The 19,102-nt window shown below is 38.6% G+C and overlaps 1 protein-coding gene across 2 annotated transcripts; it reads right to left on the reverse strand.

The window, feature by feature from the left end:
- Positions 1–50: 50 nt before the first annotated feature.
- Positions 51–18,966, reverse strand: atg4b (autophagy related 4B, cysteine peptidase). 2 transcript variants are annotated; one of them, XM_041264139.1, is made up of 13 exons: positions 18,886–18,966; positions 17,085–17,186; positions 15,739–15,810; positions 14,975–15,073; positions 14,580–14,681; positions 14,233–14,305; positions 8,669–8,748; positions 6,519–6,715; positions 5,610–5,688; positions 4,651–4,796; positions 1,595–1,651; positions 1,369–1,462; positions 51–370 (listed from the first exon to the last, which is right to left on the reverse strand). In XM_041264139.1, the coding sequence occupies exons 1-13, from the start codon at positions 18,893–18,895 to the stop codon at positions 297–299; spliced, it is 1,185 nt and encodes a 394-aa protein (XP_041120073.1). In that variant the 5' UTR covers positions 18,896–18,966; the 3' UTR covers positions 51–296. The 2 variants fall into 2 exon arrangements, with proteins under 2 accessions (XP_041120073.1, XP_041120074.1); XM_041264140.1 differs by lacking the exon at positions 18,886–18,966 and having other exon boundaries at positions 17,003–17,091.
- Between the last annotated feature and the right edge of the window lie 136 nt (positions 18,967–19,102).

The following is a 19,102-nucleotide window of genomic DNA, read 5'->3' on the forward strand; positions in this document are numbered from 1 at the left end:
GGGTTTTACCAACAAAACACAACATTTCTTTCTTTCTTTCTAAAAAAAAAAAAAAAAAAAAAAAAGCACATTGTAAACTTAAAACAATAATAATCTATCCCCACCCCTTACACAAGTCTTTGTAGTGAAAGTAAAGTTTGCAGCAGTTTGTAGTTGATCAGACAGGAAGCTTTGCTTCGGGGTGGGTCTGGATTACACTATGGGTTGAATGCTGGAATCAAGCCAATGCAAAATTAGTCCTTTCCCCAGCCCTCTCTTCCTCGACAGACCTCTCCTGGTCTGGACCACAGTCCTCCTCAAAGAGACAGGATCTCAAACTCCTCGTCCTCCGAGTCAAAGAACCTCTCCAGTCGATCAGAGTCAGAGAAATCTGCCAAAAGGACGAATTGAAATGAGTCTATCTAAGCATTCAAGTAAAGAATATCCATTTATATAACCCCGTCAAGCACATCGCTCCCCATTTCCAACACTATAGCTGCGAGCCACTGTATATTTGTATTCTGCCTTCTAGCTAGAATGAATGTGTTAGTGAAATGGCATTTATGCCACCTTAACTTTTTCTGCAGTACAAAGGGCCGCCTTATAAAAGGGAAGACTAGGTAAGTATACCTTCTGGGACAAGCCTAGTTTTATACAAAATATTCACCTGGAAGTGGAAATAAAAAAAATAACTACAGGAAAGATACTTTTTTTTATTTTTTTATTTTTTTTAAATAGTATTATAAATGTAATGTGAGGTATCCATGTATAATATTGATAGTTATGTTTAGTTTCTTTCCCACTGAATGAATGACATTGTTGCTCTACCTCTGTCAATCATGCTGGTGTTTCCCCCCCAGGATTGATTTATTGATCCACCTAATAACATTAGTAAATACAAATTATTAGACGGTCCATGAAATCAGGTTTATCATTTTTAGGGTGGCTGTAATAAAGACCTGCCCATTTAGAAATGAAACTACACTTGTGTCATACCACTGCTTTTGTTTTCCAGATCTGCAATCAAATAAAGACTGACTGGATTAACAACCTGAATGTTTTCCTTATTTCCACTCCTGTGAATGGATAGGGTTATTAGCAAAGCACATGACAAATGATCACTTCAGTTTTTACTCGGCTACCAGCTGGAACTCTACAAAATAACACCTACGAGACACTGGGCTCTTTCGCACCTAGATTCAAAATGCAGTTCACTTAAAGTACTATTGAAAGTAAATTGCTTTAGTTTGTTTCACAGTGTGATAACAGAATTAGGTTTTTATTTTTATTTTTTTGGTTTAAATAAATAAATAAATAAAAACACAAGTCTAATGATACAGCACAACACGAAGTTTGAGAGTGGAGTGAGGGTGCCGGTGTGCCACTCACCTGAGGTGAGGTTAAGTATGTCTGAGCTCATGAAGTGAGAAGGCTGTCTGTCCACCAGCTCAAACATTGGCAATGCTTCTCTTCTCTCAGACATCTGGAGAGCAGAGACCACACTTTCATTACAGAAAACATGTGAAATCGGAATGATTAGGCAAGGTGGTTCAGAATACATGATTACATTTTGAAGAGCAGTGTTTGTAGTAAAGATTTGAAGAGAGTGGCCCACCTTTTGAATGCGCAAACACCAGTCATCAAAATCCTCCTCCGTACTACAGAAGAAACCCTAGCAAAAGCAACATAAACAAAAAGAAATAAACAGCATGTCATTTTCACAGGGCAAATCCTAAATGTTACGGTGCAATAGGTACAGCATCCTGGAAAAAGTGTTGACCTCTCATCTAACTATACACATTCACTGGAAAGCCAGTGGGGTAGTCTCTCTAAAACATTGCAAGGATGTTTCCTCCTTGTCCTTCCACAGCATGTCTGGTTGGCTCTTCCATACCTTGTTAAGCCAGACTGCTCTCCCCTCGAGACATGGTGTCAGACTGGGCTGCATTAACTGTGGCTTGCCTTTTTTTTTTTTTAAACCTGCTACCATCAGAAAATGTGCAAATCAGCAACTTCTGATTTGGTAGAGTAGATAAGATGTTCCATACTGGGGGCGGTCAGACACTTTTCCAGCACACTACTGCATAGCTTTTACATGTATTTTAGGTTTTATGCAGACAAAGTTAATATTTAATTAAATTAATATTTAATAGATATACAGTGCTTTGCAGAAGTATTCACCCCCTGCAAAGTTTTCACATTTTGTTGAATTACAAATAATGTATGCAGTTTTTCAAATGAACTTTATTCAAAGATGTAGTGGTTAAACTGAACACTGTTATATGAGAAAATGTACAAAATCAAATTTATTGGTTGCATAAGCATTCATCTCCTTAGCCCTTTGAGGCCCTATGTCGGACCAGGTCCAACATTACAATTTCCCTTTTCCAGTCCAATGTCGGACCATGTCCGACATCAAAAAGACGTAAAGCACAGGTCCCTAGTCGTTTTTTTCTCCGGAAAAAGCAGAAAAAACCTTTCAATGGCCGAATGAAGTTGAAAAAAAGGGCGTATCTGATAGCCCCATGCACCACAGAGATAACAGACATAAACAAAAGGAGGTAGCTGCTTCTGCATCCAGCGCTCAAAGAATATCACAGACATTTTCAGAGCTTTTTGATGTTCTAGTAATAAAATAATAATGACTTGGATCACATTGAGGCGTTTCTTGATAAAACAGGTGATCACGCGAGGATTTATCAGTATGCACGTCTATAAAGAGGTATGTGAAAAATACAGTGAACAAGGGGTGGGGTTTGGCTGGAGATGCAGTACTCTTTGTCCTTTTGCACTTCGATACCTTTTAAACCTGTTTTACGCTGAAAAAAAAAAATTTTAAACAGCACGTATGAAAATTTGACCCAACAAGCACTGAATAAACGGACCACTAAGGGTTAAGTCAGTACTTGGTAGAAGCACCTTTTGCAGCAATTACTGCTATCAGTCTTTTTGGATAGGTCTCTACTAGCTTTGCACAGTAGGATGGTGACATTTTTTCCCCATTTTTCACGGGAAAATTGCTCCAGTTCTGATAAGTTTGTTGGGGATCGATGATGGACTGCAATCTTAAAGTCTCGCCATAAATTTGATTGGATTCATGGTCGGGACTTAAACTGGGCCACTCAACATTAATTCTCTTCTTGTTCAACCACTCCAGTGTGGCTTTGGTTTTGTGCTTTGGGTCAGTTGTCCTGCTGAAATGTGAATTTCCTCCCCAGTTTCAGTGTCTTGGCTGACTCAAACAGGTTCTCCTCAAGGATTCACCTGTACTTTGCACCATCCATTCTCCCCTCTATCCTGACAAGCTTCCCATTCCCTGCTAAGGAGAAGCATCCCAATAACATGATGCTGCCATCACCATGCTTGACAGTTGGGATGGTGTTGACTGGGCAATGTGCAGGGCTTGCGATAGACGCAACACTTGGAATTTAAACCAAAAAGTTCAATTTTTGTCTAGTCTGACCACAAAACCTTTTTCTGCATGTCTGCAGTATCATCTACATGCTTTTCCGCAAACTCCGTACGTGCTTTAAGGCGGCTTTTTGAGCAATGGCTTCTTTCTTGCTACCCGTCCACACAGGCCAGCTTTGTGTAGGGACCGGCTTATTGTTGATGTGTGAACACTGACTCAGACCTCAGACACAGAACTTTGCAGATCTCTCAAGGTCATTGTTGTCTTCAGAGTGACATCAAAGCCAAACCAGTTTCCTGCTTGACCGCCTGCTCAGTTTGGGAGGGCAACCTGATCTGGGTAGTCTGGGTGGTATGATGCATCTTCCATTTCTTAATGATGGACTTCACTGTGCCAGGAGGGATAATCAGCGCCTTTGAAATGTTCTTGTACCCTTCTTCTGCTCTGTGCCTCTCTACTACTTTATCCCTGACTTGTTTTGAAAGCTCCTTGGTCTTCATGGTTGCTTGGTTGGATCACAATGAGAGTTGCAGCTTGAAAGTCGTTATATAACTGAGGTAAATTATCTACAAGTTAAACCACTTTGAGTACACAAAGGCTGAAACCATTTCACTAACTTTGTGACCTTTTAAATGAATCATTTGCACCTGAGCAGATTTAGGGCTGCTGTAGCAAAGGGGTTGAATACTTATGCAACTCAGATGAATCTGTTTTTCTCTATAAATCTTACTCATTTATATTCTATATGCATTTTGTAACTTTATCAATGTGTAGTAGTTTGTGTAGATTCTACATGCAACGTCTAATTTGAAAGAGTCGTGGAGTAAGCTCAGGTGCCAGCAAAATGTGAAAACTTTGCAGGGGGGTGAATACTTTGCAAACCACTATGTATCCTTTACTATTCCTATTAAAGACTACTTGGTATCGGTATATAACATCTCACTTTTCCTAACTAAGTGGTGTTCTTGTTTGATTCACTTATTTTTTATTTTTTTGTTTCAGTCATTGCATCCTGGTTACCTTTTAAAACTCTGAAGTTTCTAGCGCCACTGTCCTCAAGAGAGCTCTCAAACATTTATATTCTCAGAGTACAGACACGATCTTGCCCCTAGTGGATGTCAGAAACACAACATAGAGCAGTGGTATTTCTTACACCCGCTGGGAGCAGAATATTGACTCAAAGCGGCCCCAGCAGTGCCAGCCCATTGTGAAATGGGTGTTAAGAGACATGCAGGCAGTGCAGCAGTGTCCCTCCCTACCACAGCGATGGAGGGGTCGAGCTCACGGATGTGCATGCGGCAGGGCGGGTGCTCGCAGTGGTAGCTGTCATCAGGAACCAGCCCATCATCGCAGGGCTCCACAGAGGGCTGCGTGGTGTGGGGGTCCAGATAGATCAGCTCCTCTCCTGCAGAGGGAAACACAGACACAAGCGCCCTTGTGCATCACAGTGCTTTCGGAAATACTAGCCATCGAAACAGTCAAAACGTTTGTCATCACAAGAACTTACTGCAGGACATAATCTGCTCATACCAATGCTACAACCAAAAAGGAATACAAAAAGGTATCCTAAATGTAAAATACATGGGATACAATGGGAATAGGTGGGTGGTTTAAAAGCACACAAACCAAATTTTCAAAATTGACATTAGAGGGAGAAGAAAAAGATTCAAAATAGAAACAGGTTAACATTATGAGATGCGTAGTACTTTGAGTCAGTATAGGATAATTGTGATTCGTAACATCTGCAATTAACAAGCTTTCAAACTCGCGTGTGTATTTAAAGCACACAGTGCAAACAAAGAAAATTCTATCCATATGTAATCATAGATCTTATATTTTCCTATATGAAAGATGCATACCTTATGTCAAACGTGCACTTGATTTTTTAATGGTATTTTTTTCATAGCATTTAAAAACAAGCAAACAAAAAGCTACACTTCCCATTGAAGGAACTCAAATGACACAAGTGAGACGCTTCTGGGAGAACAAAGAAAAAAAAACAACCAAAAACCACATTCCAAATACTTGCAAATTATTTTTAGGAACGCAAACTCTCAGTAGACTTAGGAAATAATGGCAATACATATTAGGTTGAGTGGAATTAGTCTGTTAGTGCCATGTTAAGAGTTCACAGTAATCTCTGAAATGGCTGAATCTGCTATGCAATGGGAGATGCATTACCTTCCGTACAGAAGGCTAGTCCCTCTCCTGCACTCACCTACATAGCCGATGAAATAGTGGGCACTGTTGGGTTTCCCCCCAATCACTCCTAGTGACTGGGGCAGCATGAAGCACTTCTGTGGGGACAAAGACACACACTGACACAGACATGAACTGCACGTTCCCAACAAATCTGAGAGACAAAAGAGACCACAGTCAACTTCTCATTCTCAACTTAGCTCCCAGTGGTGAACAGTCCACAAAATAAAGCACTCAACAGTTCCATACAATTTGGCACAATGTTCCATGTTCAGGAGTCTGAATTATAGGGGCGTTTGTTAGGACAAGATTACGGAGGTTCACCGAGGGTCTTTGTGGGGAAACTCACATACTTTAACCCTGAATTAGAGAATCATTTGACTATACTGGTCAGAACAGGGATATGGAATAATTTTCATAATATTGCCTTCAATTTCTTTGCTTTAAAAGCTTAACAACATAACACATGCAAAACAAAAACATACAATTTTATCAATGTTTTCACTGACTTTTTACTAATTTTCCAAATCAATACAAGAGCCTCAAGTTGCATTGTATTGTTACCAAGTAAATATTTACATACAGCCATAATTAATAAATACAAGCAGCAGGCTGGCAAACTGTACTTGTTCCCCAGGTAACAAGATGCTGCTACTTTATTATTCCAAACCATTGCATATGAAAGTTTACAATTCCTTCTATTTGTGCATTAGAAAGGACAGCTGTGAGCTCAGCAGCAGCTAGTGGAGCACAGTCGGAGGCAGCGGGTATGGAATTGGTAACAAAACCAAGATGTGCAGTGTTTAAATTACACCATGGTAGATGAACGTGTCAAATTCAGTAGTGATGCAAGTTTCACCCTGGGCTGTAGTACAGCTAGATGGCTGAGGGTATATTTACATGGTCTCAGTAAGACAGAGAAGCTGACCTTGAGTGTTTCGATGTAGGCCTCGTTGATTTCGCTCAGCCCCAGCCGCAGTGGGATCAGCAGCACCAGCGGTTTCCACACTGCAGACTGGTCCAGCGCACAGGCTCCCTCTGTGAAGCCATTGTGCTCCCGCTCCAGGTCGGGGTCCATGAAGGCAGCAGCTCCGGCATAGTCCAGCCATGGCATGCACAGCCTCCCTGGACGCACACAAGACACAAGTCAGCACAGCCCCATCTCACACATGCACCAGCAATCAGATAGAAAGCCTTTCAACTAGGGATAGCCTTTCCCCTGGTCTTCAAAATGTCTTTACTGACATAGAAACAATGACCAAGTTAGCAGCAACTTTGTCTTGTTTAACTTGGCCCTTTGGTTGATATTACATATTTAGATGGTTAGTTTATTCCTTATAAAATGTTTTGGTCAGATATCACTATTTAATTTTATTTATTTATTTATTTATTTACATGCACAGCAATGTTTGTCAGAAGTGGGATTTGAACTACACTCCCAAATACGGGTACAAAGTTCCCCAGAAAAAAAAAAAAAAAATTTGTAAAGCAAAAAAGTGGTCTTCAAGACAAACCTTGTGATACTCGGGCAACATGCATGAAGCTTTTACTTCTAATGTTTTTCTTTCTTTGTGGTTTGCCTTTTCTTCAGTTTAATTGGGGTTCCCTATTCAAAATCAGTTTTAAAAAGGGTTCCCCTAAACCAAAAAAGCTTGAGACCATCTGAGCACAAAACCCTTAAGTCAATCTGACTCTAAAACTAGGGCCCTTTTCACTTGTTTTTTTTTTTTTAACCTGTAATTTAGTCCTCTAGCCACATGATGTCAATATAGCCTCCATAATAAGCCCTGTAATGAGCAATCACTAAACAAAGCCCATTGCATTAACCATTTGGATTGCTCATCCCATTACTACAAAGCATGTATTAGCAGATTAATACACAGAACGTTGTAGATGGCTACTGACATTTATTTAACCCTTACTTTAGAAAGTTTTTCTTTCAATATTAATCACCTCAGAGAATACAAGTATAAATAAAGTTAATTTACCATTACACTTTTACGCAAATCATTTGTTAAAAAAAAGCATTACAGTTCCTTGACATCTGGATCTCGCCAGGCACAAATATGCAACTCGTCAACAGAAGGGGAGACTTTTTCAATGGATTTCCCGTTTGACACAGATCCCTGAACAGTATAGTTAACAAAATATATTTGAATCTGGGTATTTGATAGATTAAGTAACACAAAGCTGTGTGTGTGTGTTTTTTTATTTTTTTTTATTTGGTTTTGTTCTTTGAATATAGTGTAAGAAGAAACACTTTTCAGCATCCACAGAACTGGTAACTGGCAACGACTTTTCAGCCTTTCTTGCTAAATTGGGAAATAGTCCACCAAATTCCACTAACGTTTCCTTTGGCTATAGCAGATATCTCTCCATTTCTGATTAACATTAAATCAAATCCTGGAATAGAATCCAATGGGAGGGTTACTTTATCCAAAACAAATTTCTTGTGGGTCACAAATCCTTTCTGCCTTCAGAAACTTGTGAGCAGATTGAATAAAACAAGGTTTTATTCTGCATTGATCAGGGTTGTAGTAGGTCATCAATTTTTCATAAATTTTGTGGAAAGTTTTAACACATTGTTTATACTGGCATCTGTGCTCGGTATGTACTTATTAACACTGCAACTTTATTATACAGTTGATGCTCTAATGTTACAGCTTTCAAACCACTGCGTCAGAACCACTAGTCCCTTACCATGCATTTCAATCAGGGAGAGTTGAGACACCAGGTGGATATTGCTGCGTGCGACCTCTCAAAGAAATGCTTTTTGACTTTGTTGGTGCACCTATTTTTTCTAAAACAGCAAGTCTCGAGGTAAGCTTTTTCTTTGAATGCATCAATTTCTAGAATGGCCATAAATAGGGAGCATTTTCTAATTATCCACAATGTAATGTGTGGATTCCTTAATTATTCTTTAGATCACTTTAGCTGAAGAGGCTAAAAATGGACAGCTGGAGGTTTAGGACTTAATTGCAGTTTAGTCCCGTTTTAATTCTCCTGTGAATTTTGCAGGGCCCTATCTATAACCCACAACAGCAGCCTGTTTCCCTGCAATATAAAATCTGCACTCACTGATCTCCTCAATGACCACTGTGTTGTCCATGGCTACATGAACAGCAAGACGGCTCCAGGAGTCAAACACTGAAAGTTTCCTGTGGAGAGACACAAAGACAGAGAAACTCTACTCATTGTGAACTACAAAACTTTTAAATAGGATGAATGTAGGCATGCAACACGGACGATGATATTAGCCAAAAAAAGAGGTCTACTGCACTTGGATACAGTGGCTCTCAAAAATATTCACCCTCCTTGGACTTTTCCACATTTTATTGTGTTACAACATGGAATCAAAATGGCTTTAAATAGGACTTTTTACCACTGGTCAACACAAATTCCATAATGTCAAAGTGAAAAAAAATATAAAAATCTACAAATTGTTCTAAAACATAAACATAAAAACATAAACATAACAAACATAAAACAGAAAATAACTGATTGCATAAGTATTCACCCCGTTTGCTATGACACACCTAAATAAGCTCTGGTACAACCAATTGTCTTTAGAAGTCACATAATTAGTTGAATGGAGTCCACCTGTGTGCAATTAAGGTGTTTCACATGATTTCAGGTTAAATACACCCGTGTCTGGGAGGTCCCACAGTTGGTTGGTAAATTTCCTAACAAAAACTACATCATGAAGACGTAGGAACGTTCAAAGCAAATCTGGAATGAGGTTCTTCAAAAGCACCAATCAGGGGTAGGATTGAATATCCCCCGGAGCACAATAAAGTCCATTATTAAGAAATGGAGAGAATATGGCACAATTGTGAATCTGTCTAGAACAGGCCGTCCTCATCCATATCCGGGAGAGAAGGGCACTAGTCAGGGAGGCCACCACAAGGTCTATGGCAACTCTAAAGGAGTTATAGTCTTCCACGGCTGAGCTGGGAGACAATAGCCCGGGTACTTCATAAAACTGGCCTTTATGGGAGAGTGGAAAAAAGAAAGCCATTGTTGAAAAAAACTCACCTCAAATCTTGGCTAGAGTTTACAAGAAGGCATGTGGAAGACTCTGAGACCACGTGGAAGAAGATTCTATGGTCTAATGAGACCAAAATAGAGCTTTTAGGCCTCAATGCCAAGCGCTATGTTTGGTGCAAGCTTAACACCGCACATCATCCTGAGAACACCATCCCTACTGTGAAGCATGGTGGTGGCAGCATCATGCTATGGGGATGCTTCTCTGCGTCAGGGCCTGGAAAGCTCGTGAAGATAGAGGGCAAAATGGATGCAGCAAAGTACAGAGAAATCCTGGAGGAAAACCTGCTGAAGTCTGCAAGACACCTGGGACTTGGGAGAAGATTCATCTTCCAGCAGGATAATGACCCCAAACATACAGCCAAAGCCACACTGGAGTGGCTTAAAAACAAAAAGGTCAATGTCCTGGAATGTCCCAGTCAAAGCCCGGACCTAAATCCAATTGAGAATATATGGAAAGAGTTGAAAATTGCTCACAAATCTAACAATTTTGCAAAGAAGAATGTGCAAAGCTGGTAGAGACTTATCCAAATAGGCTTATGGCTGTAAAGGTGTCTCTACCAAATATTGACTCAAGGGGGTGAATACTTACGCAATCAATTATTTTCTGTTTTGTATTTGTAATTAATGTAGAAAAATTTGTAGATTTTTCACTTTGACATTATGGACTTTTTTTGTTGTTGATCAGTGGCAAAGACTCCTAATTAAATCCATTCTGATTCCATGTTGTAACACAATAAAATGTGGAAAGTCCAAGGGGGTGAATACTTTTGAGAGCTACTGTATGCAAGTAATGCACGCTCCTCTTAAGAAAAACAAGTATTTTCATGAACTAAAACAGAGGTAGACAGAAATACTGCTGCTTAACTCTACTTTCACACAGCAGGAACTTTACATTTTAAATCACATCCCCATTGGAACCTGTTAGCAGCAGCTACACTTAGAATTTCACTGTGTAGCTCTCACAATCAGAATGTCAATGAAAAAGCATTCGAACATTTAAAAAGACATCAGGTTCTACATAAATAGATATGTTAGTCTGGTTTTCGTTTGATGACTACATCCAATCAAGTTAGAGCGTACTTTCTCTTGCACACTTTGTATGACAAACCAAAGAGTGTGCAATAAAATACACTCAGCTTAGCCACCAAACACAAATAGGGGTGCAATAATTAATCAATGCATTGATTATTGATCATCTGACCTTACATTTCCCAAGCTTCGATTACATATTGCTGAATCGATGCATCAAATTAGAACCCAGTTTGAAGTCTCCACTGCTTAGATCATTAAAGTAACATTCACGTGTCTGATTTATTAAATTGACCCCAAATGCTATTTGCACCATTTTTAAACAATTGAGTCCTTCTATTAAACAGTCAGAGTTGCTTCTTACCAGTGTTATTAACAGTTTTGTATCCTTTTGCAAAAACTATTACTGTATATTGTGTAATTTAGTGTTTATTTCATTTTTAAAGACACACTGAAGCAGCTATACATTATAATTAAGCATTATTAGTTTTTTTTATTTTTTATTTCCAGAGGTTAAACACAATGTGGCAGTGACAATCTACTGCAATGGAACCTTAATATGAGAATCATAGAATACAGCTTATAAAGACATCAACTCAAAATGCACCGTCTCTAAACAGCAGAGTGGCAGCCACATTACATCAGAGGTAAACACATTTAGCATGCAGGGTTTATATATCCCTGCAAATAAATCACTACATGAAATGTTTTTTGAGATATGATAGTGGCAACAGCAGCTTTGTAACATAATTGGCACGCAAAGGGCTAATAAATGTTATACAATACCCATGATCAAAACATGACTGAAGGAATCACACAATACAGATGCATACAGAGCATGAAGCCAGTATTGAAGAGGTAGGTCTCTCTCATCCACAACCATATCAAAGTGAAGGGTGCCATTAGATTTTTCCCCCAAGCATTTTGAGATCAGCGAAAATATTAAGTTGCAAGAAATGTTTTTATGAGATTGCAGGCATGCTTAAATACAAATGTCCTTCTTTTAAGTTGCATCAGAGGCTGGGCGCAAACAGGAGACCTCACACATGGCACGCATGCATCTTAACCACGATTCAAAGAGCCAGGCTACTCTATTTGTGGTTGTAGAGATTTTAACCCCATCTCATCTCACCGACAGGGTAAATAGTCCGTAATGGCAGAGCATCACACAACACTACCCATTACACATCAAGTACCTACACCTCAACAGAATCCAAATTTCAGCTTTCAATTGTGCTCTTCAGATGTATTCAGTAACAATTTACAGTGGTGGACAAATCACTATTATGAGTAGTAGACCGATGGGCTGCCAAAAGGTAAACTCTGGTAGCCCACCACACATTTCAGTAGCCCATGTAGATAAACATTTCCATTTAACGCTATGCACCGTTAAAAAAAATGCAGACAGATACAAATTGTGAGGTTCAAAAAATAAATCCGACATCACTTCTGAGGGCCACTAAACAGATTTTGTTCTTTTTTTACCATACATAACCAGACACTGCCAAGTTTGCTAACAACCTAGTTTCTGTTAATATTTCTACAAAACAATAACAAGCTAATAAGTTTCCTTATATATACAATGTAGGGAATTATGTTTGACAGCATCCTTTTCCCAGACTTTATCCAGGCCCGGTGTTAGAGTTTAGTGCCCCCGTTTCAGATTCTAAATTGATTGAAAAAAATAAATAAATAAATCTGAGAAATTATTAAATTAAATAAATTTAAAGTAAACCACAATAGTAATAATTTAAAAATGTCTAGTTGCTTCTAGGGTCGCCTTATCAGGTTGTTTACATGAGCGTATTCTTTTTCTATTCAGTATTGAATAGTCTGTTGAAAGTATGCATTATGTACGTTCGTTACTTTACAGTAATTTGGTGTGTGTGGGAATCCGTTTATTGCAATCTCTGTAGAGGGCTTGCTCACTGTACGATTGTATTTGTTTCAAGTAATGTTGCTCAGACACCACATTGTTACTAATGCGGTAATAACTTAACAGGAGTGAGCATTATTATCGACATCAAACAAAACAGATATCAAAATATCGAGATTGTTCTGTATCAATAGCTATTTTCAAACTGTCGATATCTTGAGATTTAAAAAAATGCACATACGCTGGCAGACAAAGTAGATATAATAAAGTTTATTTTGTATTAAGATACAACAAACCCTTTGCATACCTTGTTAGTCTCATAGGCAAACACCACACATGCAGGTACTATATAACCATTTTATTCCACTGATTGGCATTTTTTTTTCTAAGAACCCAATTAGCAAATGTATTTCAAACATCAATAATCCTGGCTGAGGATGGGAATAGTAAAACAATAACAAGACCTTGTTTTTTCTCTATGGATATTGTGAAGCAAAAGCACCACGACGTTAAAGGTAAGTTATTGCTTTTCATATGTAAATACCTGTTAACGTCTATATAGGTTTCATATTGCAATTGCGTTATATTCTATTTCTGTGTTTTTGGAAGACTTCGATATTATCAATATCAAAATATTGATGTACAATTTTCATATCACTGTGCATCCTTAATTTGAATGGAAAAAAAAAAAAAACTGGAAAGAGCTGTGCTAATTCGTGCTGTGTGGATAGTTCATAATATTGCACTGTCATATGATTGATTTATGTATTTGTTTATTGACATCAGTGAAGTAAAATAGAGAACAGGAGCTAATTGATTTGTCTTTTGCAAAATGAGCCCGCCCTAAATAAGTGGATGCCCTGCCAATATCTCATCATTAGTGTTAAAATATTCACCGCGTAACAAATTAAAACAATCATGTTCTGGGTCCTAAATGGACTCTGGGCATTATTATGCATCTGTGCCATTTAGAACCTAGCCCCACCATTTACTTCTATATTTTTAAATATTCATACAAATATCTATAAAGCACAAAAACATAAAAAGGAATAGTTTTTTTTTCTTTACCCTGTGCACTCACAGTATCCGCTGCGCATTATCAGTAATGAAACTCTGCAAGTGTTGCATTTGTTTTCAAGACTTATTTATTATTATACAATCAATATACAGTAGTACTGTACAAATAAACTTGGTGGCCTAAACGTGTGCACACAAAATGAGCACGGCTTTCTGCTCACAATAAAAACAGTAACGTCAGGGTATACATGTAAATAGTACAAATGCATTGCACGCTTTATAAAGACATTACCATGTGAGAGGGCTCCCACACAATACCGTTAGCTAATTGTTCAGCTGGAAATAAAAATAAAAAAATAAACGCATCTTTACTAACTTTCTACTGTGCTCAAGCTGCATTCTCCCTGCACCTTGGTAAAACTGTGATAGCCACTTAGGGTACAGTGTTCTCTCCTGTTTATTAATTTGCTTATATATATATATATATATATATATATATATATACACACACACACACACACACACACACACACACACACCTCTGTTTGGGTTTGCAAAGTGGCAGTTTCCTTTGTTTGAAAAGAGAATTCAAGCAGAAACATCACATTACTGTTATTGACAAGCAACAGCAAGGTTTAGGGTGAAAATGCAAATAGCAAAGGGAAACACTTACTTTAGCACCTGTGCAACTGTGTTTGGTCCATACCACTGTCCGATGGATTTCCCCTCCCCTACTCCCATCTGAGCTAGAGAGAGGACAGACAGCAAGAGGGATTTACCGGGTGCAATTACTTTATCACAGCGTTTATTGATTTTCATCAGTAACTCACTGGGCCTTTTTAGGATGCTTGACATACTGATAATAAAAAGCATCTAGATATAGATATGCAGTCATGTTCATCTTCAGTAAATACAGTATTACCTATTCTCTCCCTAGCCTTTGGCACAGTTTCCTTATCAGTCTCAATGTCAATTCTTGTCCGTCTCCCAGTCATCATTCATGGATTAGGCAGGGCTTACCTATCTGGTGTATAGAGTAGTAGCTGTCCTTCTTGTCAATGAAGGCATTAAGAATGCTGTAATACTCCTCTCTCTGCCTCTTTCCTTTCACCCACCTCCAGTCTGCAGAGACAGAAGAGTGTGCGCTTCTCAAAAAAAGTACCCAAACACGCCTGTATATGTAATAAGCATGTTCTAAAACTTATTAGAAACTGAAATCTTATTTAAAAACATACTTAATTACTTCAGCCTGGAATTATTGTTGTCGAGTTGAATAAACTCCTTTATTGAATATACATGTTTACATATATTTCTACACTGCCTCAGACTGAGGCCTAGTAGGCTTGTGAGGTTCCAACGTGATTTCCGACGGCATATGTTTACGACGCTTACCGAAAGGGTTAATAAATAAATACCTCGGCCCAGATGCCTTAAGACCAGGGCTTCTCCCAGGATCATCTGCCCACATCGCAGCATGCAACCCCAGCCAGTATCAGAGGTGGGGCCTGTCCCTCCTACCGCACAGAACACAGAGACAAGGGCAGCACTTATCATGTAGTGTTTACAACAAACAAATCACATTACCCTTTAATTACCATCCATAACATATACAACACCAAATACCACAGTTAATGATAAATTGAGAAAAAAATCCCTTTAGTTTAGCCCAGGGTACCAAAGGTAACTTTTTTTTTTTTTTTTTTAATTTTAGTTTTATTCTATTGTTAAAAAATCCTCCTAAAGGTTAAACGTAATGAAACAAAAAAAATGAAAAAAACCTCTGTACATTTTGTGATCTTATTTTTATTTTATTTTTTTCAGTCTACTGTCTCAAATAACTTTTTATAGCTCTTCAAAGACAGTGTGTTAAAAACAGTCATTAAATACATCCCATGCAAATAATGCAAACTACAGAATTGACTTCTCTGTGGTGTGATCTGTAACTGCAATCACTTCACATCAAGCTTGCTCTGACTGCCTGGTTTCTGTGCCTATTCTTCTCTCAAACAGAGTACAAGAGCCTTGTCACCCAAAAATCTTTTCAGCTCCTGTTTTTATGCATAGCATGTTTTCCTGACGTGTGAATAGACCATATTACTGACACTAAAAAGAAGCTTTGCATTGTCCAAAGCAGTGTTGAGGGAGGCAAAATGTAACATTCACATGCCAACCCACTTACCGATAGGTGGAAAATTCTTTCTGTAAGTGAACCAGAGGCGAGATGAAATATCACACAGAATGTCATCCTTCTCTAAAAAGGAGGAAAACAAAATTCAGCAAAAACGAGTTTAAAGGAAAGTAGGATCTATTATGGATTTAAACAATCCTGTCTAGTAGTTGTTTTTAGTGTTTGTGTTGTTTTCTCTTTTATAAATTACCTGTAGATTTGCAGAATGTCAGATGGAAGTAAAAAGGGTAGTTTGTGTGCTGCTGCTAGCTTTCACACTTGTATTCCACCAGAGAACACCTGTTGCACATATTTTTAAAAGAACTGTAGACTTATTTCTTATTTTGACCCTGTATATAGCTTGCTGTAATGGCAGAGACAACTACAACATTCAATGTGTCTTGTCAGTTTCCACTGAAGAAATGAGTAACACACATCCCACTCAGTCATTCTGTATTAGTTGAAAAAGGATAACATATGCCACTGCATGTGTGGGGCATCTATCTTTTTGCCTATGTTAAAGAGGGGGGTGATCATCTACTGAGGGATACAAGATATTTAGTAAATAAGCAGCCAAAATAGGGTAATTGGCAACAGATGTCAAACTCCCAGTCACTCGTCATTCCGAGTAAATGGATACAACGCTGGAGTACTATATGAAATAGAACATGAGAAGGCTTGCACATTAAAATCAGTGTATATATTTCAAGAGTGGGCAATTATCTATTCAGGGATTTCATGCTATTTAGTCAGCACTAAGCCCTCAACCCCAACCCTTCCTCCCAGCTTCACAGAGGACAGCAATGTTTCGTGAATTCATGGCTTTTAACAGTTGAAATGGCCTTTTTTCTAGAGGTTTGCACTGAAACCGAATGTCTTCTTAAAGCATGGATGACAATAAGAAAATAAGACTACCGATGCAACCAGAGCCATTGAAAGTAAGCAGTCTCACCCATTCCAACTTTTACTACAAGCTTAATTAACCCCAGGGTATAGGTAACAAGCTCAGGTGCGTCTTATTAAACTCATAGTAAAACCAGGAATGGATCAAACTGCTATGCAATGGGAGACTTTTCCATCCCTGATTACCTATTTCGAACTTCCATTTGCGGTTAACGAGTAAAGCGTCTATTTAAAAGTGTAGTCAGCTTTACTACACCATTTCTGCAGCTGTTACTAATGTTAACATACAGTTAATTTCACCCAAACAAAACCTACTCAGCATTACTGTCTTTGTGTAGAGAAGCAGAGCTGGGAACAGCTCCCCTCAACTTACCTCACAGTCCCTATTCTCCTCTGTGCTGATCTCTCTGGCACACAGTGCTGCACCCTGGAGGAGAAAGGCAGGATGTGCATACCTGTGAGAGCGCTGGACTCCCGTCCCAGAATCCACACAGGTTCCTCGGTCTGTGGGAACTCCTCCAACTCTGCAAACCTCAATGTGTCGTAGGTGAGGGTAGCTGAAAGGATAAACGACAGAGAGAGTGAGACAGAGAAAGAGCCGCTCATATTTGCAGCTGCATTTCATTACCAGTAATGAGAATAAACAGCACTTTTGCAGTGCCATCTAAAGTTGCCGTTTCTTTTTAAACATCCCAATACAAGGATGCACATTCAGTTGCTCCCTCAGTCAAAGCACGACCGCACAAGAGGGCAGGGCCAGTCAAAAGCTGGGCAGCGAGGATGCGACTATACAAAACAAACAAACCATTTTCCAGAATATGGGTATGGAATTCAATGCAGGTGTGTATTATGGAGACAGGAACTGTTTATTTTAATTTTGGTATCCATGAGAACAGGGCTGAACACCAAAGAGATAAATTAGCTTTGCAGGCTGTGGAAACCCATATTACTCTTCAGACAAAGTGACAGTGGCAATTAGACTACAAGCTCCCTGTGAATAGTAACCAAGGACATTTTAGGTTTTAAGTGTCACCTGTTCTTAGACAAACCAAACCATGGTGGTTACTGGCTAGGGTTGCCACCTGGCCTCATAATTGTGGAACACTGAGACAGAACAGGATTTTCAAGTTGCCTTTAAAACTGAAGGAAACTGACAGGTTAATTGAGCGCTAAACCTTTGCTAAATTGATTCTGTTGATTAATTATCTCGAGGCAACATGACAATACAATAATAGCTTTTAACAAATTCAATACATAAATACCATCATCAATATTTATTTATTTTATTAAGTTTTATAAATATTTTAAAATGTCTTTATAGTTTCGAATAGTACATCGCCTTCTCCTGCTCAAATCATTAATACTGACTAGCTTTGTTCACTATTCCTGACACCAGACAGCTTGAACACCTGATCAGTGTTATTATTTAATTGGGAGAGTCGGTGTAAATTAGGGCTATAGGATTACTAATTAACATGATATAAATATAGACTTAAATATTGAGAAATGAAACACTAATTTTACAAAATAAAAAAAGAAGACCTACACAGATGTTTATTCAAGATCATTCTTTATTTTATATATTTTTTTGTATTACGACAATGATTCCGATAATTAAGAAGCAGTATAAATTAAGCAAGTGTTTAGCGCTCAATTGACGTGTTTATTTCTTTCAGTTCAAGGGCAACTTAAAAACCTTTTCCCGTCCTGGAGTGTTCCGGAATTATGAGGCCAGGTGGCAATCCTATCACCAACTCATAGTGAAACTGCAATGGGGGTGTTCATTTTGTACTCATTGTTATATATAAACAAATCTGCCACATACAAATGTGACATCATAGGTTCAAAATGGTCACAAAGGCACAGGGTGTAAAAAATACAAGTCCTGTAATGGCACCGTCAGGCAATGATGATACCCTACTGTGATCGGTTGTGATTGGAGGATAAATCGGCAGACACACCTGTGCGTGTCAAGGGCAGCTGCAGTCACCTGCACAGCCTCCGGTAAAAAATAAAATATATCTTTATCACATTACAAATGCAAGCAAGTTCCTACAGACTGAACTACACACATATACACCTGCGTGTTAGCGACCGCAAAACAGCTGAAGCATACAGAGCTTTAGAAACGGTCGTAGGGCTGAGTAACAGAATTAGCTACAGTTTAAGAAAATGTATTTCAGTTTTCGATATTACTGGGCTTGTTTTCTTAAATTAATCGTTTAAATGTATGTTATTATTTACAGTCTCTCTTACCTGCATCCATACCGTTAGCTTCTCACCCTAAATAGTTGGCTGATGACTGACGTCAGTCAGCCAATTGAAATTTGAACTTTCTGGTGACTTAGCAATCATGAGGAGGGGCTAAGATTATTTTCACCAATCATAGACTTATTTTGAGCAGCACTCTCACGTCTTCCTGTAATTAGGGATCCAATCAAAATCGTGGAGTTTGGAACAAACCCGCCAATCA

The sequence above is a fragment of the Polyodon spathula genome, chromosome 11 (assembly GCF_017654505.1).
Source record: "Polyodon spathula isolate WHYD16114869_AA chromosome 11, ASM1765450v1, whole genome shotgun sequence".
In the NCBI taxonomy this organism is placed as follows: Eukaryota; Metazoa; Chordata; class Actinopteri; order Acipenseriformes; family Polyodontidae; genus Polyodon; species Polyodon spathula.

Excerpts from the sequence above, each read along its gene's own strand:
- atg4b (XM_041264139.1), bottom strand. Across the intron at positions 15,074-15,738 it reads AAAGAATTTTCCACCTATCG|GAGGGACAGGCCCCACCTCT; the intron begins GTAAGTGGGTTG and ends TCTGTGCGGTAG. Across the intron at positions 6,716-8,668 it reads AGTGGTCATTGAGGAGATCA|GGAGGCTGTGCATGCCATGG; the intron begins GTGAGTGCAGAT and ends GTGTGCGTCCAG.